Source organism: Sinocyclocheilus grahami, unplaced genomic scaffold (genome assembly GCF_001515645.1).
Source record: "Sinocyclocheilus grahami isolate Dianchi unplaced genomic scaffold, SAMN03320097.WGS_v1.1 scaffold2689.1, whole genome shotgun sequence".
NCBI classification, from domain to species: Eukaryota; Metazoa; Chordata; class Actinopteri; order Cypriniformes; family Cyprinidae; genus Sinocyclocheilus; species Sinocyclocheilus grahami.
Window position 1 is genome coordinate 31,109 of NW_015507867.1, and position 5,707 is coordinate 36,815.

The 5,707-nt window shown below is 30.1% G+C and overlaps 1 protein-coding gene across 1 annotated transcript in view; it reads right to left on the bottom strand.

The window, feature by feature from the left end:
• LOC107575520 (cyclin-dependent kinase-like 5) overlaps window positions 1–3,915 on the bottom strand; it is a 4,609-nt gene extending 694 nt beyond the window's left edge. Inside the window, exons 1-3 of the mRNA XM_016261882.1 lie at window positions 3,770–3,915; window positions 1,950–2,043; window positions 965–1,070 (exon numbers count right to left, since the gene is read on the bottom strand). Coding sequence (XP_016117368.1) covers window positions 965–1,070; window positions 1,950–2,043; window positions 3,770–3,890 — 321 coding nt within the window. The 5' untranslated portion in view covers window positions 3,891–3,915. The remainder of the gene's footprint in view (window positions 1–964; window positions 1,071–1,949; window positions 2,044–3,769) is intronic.
• Window positions 3,916–5,707: the final 1,792 nt, after the last annotated feature.

The window sequence follows — 5,707 nt, forward strand, 5'->3', positions numbered from 1 at the left end:
TATATATTTAATTTGATGTTTATTTTCTTTCAAGTAACTAAACAGTTTTTTAATGGTTTTAGTTTTAGTTAACAATAATAAACCTGCAAACTCATCAACCTACCTATATATATATATATATATATATATATATATATATATATGTGTATGTGTGTGTGTGTGTGTGTGTGTGTGTGTGTGTGTGTGTGTTTGTGTGTTTGTGTGTGTTTGTCTATATAGTTTTTAGTATTTTTATTTTATTTTTATTTTTAGTTATTTTAGTACTTCAAATTATTCTAAACAAAAATTAACAGAAATAATTGTTTTTAATTGATTTGGTTTCAGTTAACGTTTATTTCAAGCAACAACAACAATATATATATATATTAGTTAACAATAATAACCCTGCAAACTGGTTATTACCCTACCTGACAGATAACTTTCTAAAAACAATTTAATATCGATTATGGGTTAAATAATTACTTATAAAATTATAAAAAAATATTTTCTGTTTTCATTTTATCAACTTTTTGTTAAATTAACTTTTTGGTATTTTTTTTAAAGTGATATTCAGTGAATAACTACTTACATTTTGAACTGTTCCTCACACAAAGCTATGATGTAACTTCAAAAGAGTAGAATAGACTGGACTAGACTAGACGACTAGAATAGAATAGAATAACTTAGGCCTTTTATGGTTGTTTTTGGTGATTTCTGGACATTGACAGGTGTAGTCACAATAGAGTGAGTGATGAAAATTGTTCTAAATCCTTGTTGCGTTTCACAGAAAAATAACTGCAAATGTGGTTGTAATGAAATTACGGTAATACATAATGTCATAATGTCAAGTGTTGATTTAAAATGTGACAGTATGGGTAGAGTCGGGTGACGGGTCTGGTTTCCGGGCTGGGTTTACACTCTACTAGCCACTCACACACACATTACACTGAGAGACATGAAACACTTAACACACACAGACACTCACGGTTTGTGACTTCTTCTTCTTCTTCTTGATGGATCTGAAGAAGCCTTGTTTCTCCTTCTCTTTGGTGGGCTCTGAAGGGCTCATGTCCCGTGCCTCAGACCCCGTCCTCATCAAAGAAGACACACTTCATAAAACGCATGCGTACAATCTGACAGGGTTATTTTACTATCATTCATATTCTATTATATTATTAATATGTTTCGTTGTTTATTAATAGTTTTATTTTTTTTACATTTTTTTAACATTTTCTGTTTTCATTTTAATTTTAGTTTTAGTAATTCTGTTGTGTTTTTTTCTCATTTTAGTTTTTTTCCCCAAGTATTTCTACATAGTATTTAATTTTTATTTCAGTTTTAGTTTTAGTTATTTTAGTTCTTCGTGCTAAAATCATGAAAATTAGAAATGTTGCCTTGGTAACTAGCTGTAATAATTTTTTTTATATTTTATTGCAATTAACATATATTTTATTTCAATTATGGAACATGTTTTCAATGGTTTTAGCTTTAATTAACGAGAATTACCCAGCAAACTGGTCAACCTACCTGAGAGATTTTAATTCTCTAAAAACAATTTCATATTAAGGTTTATAATTAATTATAAAAATAATGATAAATACTTTCTGTTTTAATTTTTAAAGGGTTCATATTTTGACTAATCCAAATTTTTTTTATTGAAAATTAGATTTTCATTGAATAATTTAAATTTAAATTTTGAACCCTTTTATTTAATATTCAGACTAATTTCCTGTTTGTCACTTCCTGCTTGACTGTCAAAGCATTCAAGTGTCAGAAATGAATTTAAAAAGCCTTTATTGCATCGTGGCTATTAAAATAAATGATTCATGATTTGTTTATTCTATTTCATGTTATCACAGAAAAAATCAGGTTTGATTCAAATTACACTTTAGTGGAGCCAAATAATAGTTGCACATATAAAAGTATTTACAGTAGGTCAACAATAGAGTGTGTCTGTGCATCATCCTCACCACGGGTCGTATGTGGGTTGGTGTATGTTGTGGCTGCTGTCTATCGTGACTCCTGAACTCTCGTGGAACGAGTTATCGGGTCTGGGAGACGGCACTGGTCCAAACAGAAAAACATCAACATATTAATGAGATCAATGCGCTGAGATCAACCAGTGTCGAGGAAAGTGACCTTTACAAATAAAGTAACTTTTGCATTACTTCTCACTCGCTCTCTCTTCTAGAACAACAACAGCTTTGTTGCTTTTTATTCAAAGTGGAATTTGGGACTTTGTTTCGCTGTTTTCTGATTGTCCTTCCAACACAGTTTGCATGCAATGACTGCATCGCAGTTCTGTTGATTATAATGGGAGCAATTTAATTTGATTTGCATCGCGCCTGCAGTGTAGAGACTGTATCAAGCACTGCATGAACCAGGGAACAGATAACTTTTCAATTGCATTCATTAAAGAACAAATTAGACAACACAGAAATAAAATAAAACAAAATGGTATCATAATAAAACATTACTTTATTGTTGTTAATTATTATTTATCACGCATGCACCTACACTATGTGACTACGGTATGGGGAATGGAGAGGTTTTCTATTGCATTTGTTAATAAATAAATAAATTAGACAACACAGAAATAAAATAAAATATTAAATTAAGTTATTAATTAAATAAATTAACAAAATAACCCTGGTATTATGATAAAACGTTACTTTATTGTTGTGTATTTATTATTTATTGTGCATGAACTAGAGTATAGGGAACAGTTTTCAGTTGCTTTCGTTAATAAATAAATTATACAAAATAGAAATAAACTAAAACTAAATAATAAATTAAATTAAATTATAATTTAAATAAATTAAAGTAACAAAATAACTGTAGTATTATGATAACACATTACTTTATTGTTTTTTTTTTATTATGCATGCACCTACAGTACGTGACTACGTCGTGCGGAATGGAAAGGTGTTCAATTGCATTTGCTAATAAATAAATTAGACTACACAGAAATAAAATAAAATAAAATAAATTATAAATGAAAAAAGTAAATTAAAGGGGTTATATGATGTTGCTAAAAAGAACATTATTTGGTGTATTTGGTGTAATGAAATGTGTTTATGCGGTTTAAGGTTCAAAAAACACATTATTTTCCACATACTGTACATTATTGTTTCTCCTCTATGCCCCGCCTTTCTGTAACACGTCGATTTTTACAAAGCTCATCGGTCTGAAAAAGCGAGGTGTGCTGTGATTGGCCAGCTATCCAGTGCATTGTGATTGGCCGAATACCTCAAGCGTGTGACGAAAATGTTACGCCCCTACCATACTGTGATGCCTGCGGCAACCACATGTGATGACCCCGGGCCATGTGTTCAATACTACAGCGAGAAGCAACAATACTACAGCGGGAATAAAGTTACGCCTTCTTTCTTTGCGTGAACATTTGGGCGCCGTTATGCAAATCTTCCAACATAGTGACGTAGATATGTGGGGGCGTGTTAGAACGAGCCGTTTTAGGAGGGCGTGGCTGACTCTTAACTTTTATAAAGAATATCTCTTTGGATTTGAGACTTTAGTCTTTGCAACTTTACAGATCTTCTTTACGCACCAAGAGCTTGTAACACTCCAAAGAGAAAGGAAAAAATGAAATCGCATCATATGACCCCTTTAAGAAAATAATTCTGGTATTATTGTAACATATTACTTTATTGTTTATTTACAAATAACAATCAGATGACATGCATTTGTCTTGTAGCTCGTCACTTCCATCGCTGTCTATAACATTTGTTAAAACCAGAAGCATCATGTGCATAAGTGTGACGTGACTGACCCCTGTAGAAGCTCCCGACCCGTCGCGGCACCGACTCGCTGTACATCATGCGGTTCTCTTTGGCCGATCCGCTGTCATCTGCGAGCTGCTCGTGATAAACGCCTCCCTGCAGCATCAACATTTGTCACAGACATGTTTTCCAGCAGAAAAAGTGCTGAATGAAACACTGAGGACATTTCCCCTGTGTTTAAACTCCAAACAAAAGGAAACACAACATTGCCCCTAATTGTTATTATAATCAAATTTAACTTACAATATTTTACAATACATTTTTTGCAATGTATTACATTGTAGAACATAATGATTATATACACAATTATTATTATCATTATTATTAAAATATATAATTATACTTACATTTTATTTATATTTATATTTAGAATTAATTAACAATTTAAAGGCAGTACAACAACATGATATATAACTATTTTATAAATTAAAATAAATACTTTGTTGCAATATTAATTAGAAAGATTTGTTTGCATTTTGGTAATAAAATGTAGGGTGAAATTGTCATGTCAGTGGGATGATTAATTATGATAATAATAATTATTATTATTATTAAATTAATTAATAATAATTAATTTAAAATTAATTATAATAATAATTATTATTATTATTAATAATAATAAAAAATGTATAATAATAATAATTTCATTATTATTATTATATGAAAATAAGGCCATAGTAAAAAAAAATATATCATATAAAAAAACTAAGCACTTTTCCCACAATTTTCATTACCATACTGCATTTGGACAATTTTATTTGTAAATTATTTTATTTGCCATTATTCTCAATGGTGATTCTCATTATTGTAATACAAAATTATTGTAAAAATTTAATTTTAAATAAATCAACAAAGTACAACAAATGCTACATGATATTTAAATATTTAAATATTTTACAATTATATTAAAAATAATAATAATAATAAATAAAAAAAATATATATATATATACATATACATATACATACACACACACATATATGTAGGGTAAAGTGGGGGAAAACGCCCCCTTTAAGGACTGCGTAATTTTTTGTCTGTGAAACAAAAGTTAAATGTGTCCAGAATGGCTAACATAGTTTTGGTTACAATGACAATCCAAGTTTTAGTTACAATCCAAGTACGAAAAATGTCCAGAGTTTTCATCTTATTAGATTTTTTCCAAAAATTGTATTTGTAGCAAGGGGGCTTTTGGGTAAAATGCCCCCCAGTCTGACAAAGCAATTTGATTTAAACATTCACAACAAAATCAGAGTACAGGCAGTTTTAGCTTAAAATTAAAAAGAATATAATCAATGATTATGAATTACAAAATTATAATAGCCTATTTTAAAAACATTGTTAGTTGATGCTAACTGGCTAGCTAACTAGCTACCTGATGCTAACTAGAGATAATTTTTGAATATAAAGTCCAAATATTTTTATTCAACTAACTAGTTAGAATACATTTGATGGAAAAACAAAGGATTTGATGTTCAGGACAGAGTAACTACAGTAATTAATGCCCCCTGGGGGCATGTCATTCTGGAAATATAATAAATTTTTCTTAAAGGACACAAACTCCCTATCTACAGGCCTTACTATTCTCATATCATATATAACTGTGATGTTCTACAAAACAACAAGCTTTAAAACACTTTTTTCTTACTGCTGAAAATTAGGTCACTTACTGTGAAATCTGTTTTCTCTCAGGTTCATGTTGAATACTTCGACATCACTCTTGTCAATGTAGTCCATAGTTACAAATACATTTATCTTGACTATATCTAGTGGTTATTTTGGGGAAAACAGTAGAGGGTGTTTTACCCACTCTACCCCTATATATATACAGGGGTGTGAAAAAGTGTTGGCCCCCTTCCTGATTTCTTATTTTTTTGCATGTTTGTCACACTTTAATGTTTCAGATCATCAAACAAATTTAAATATTACAC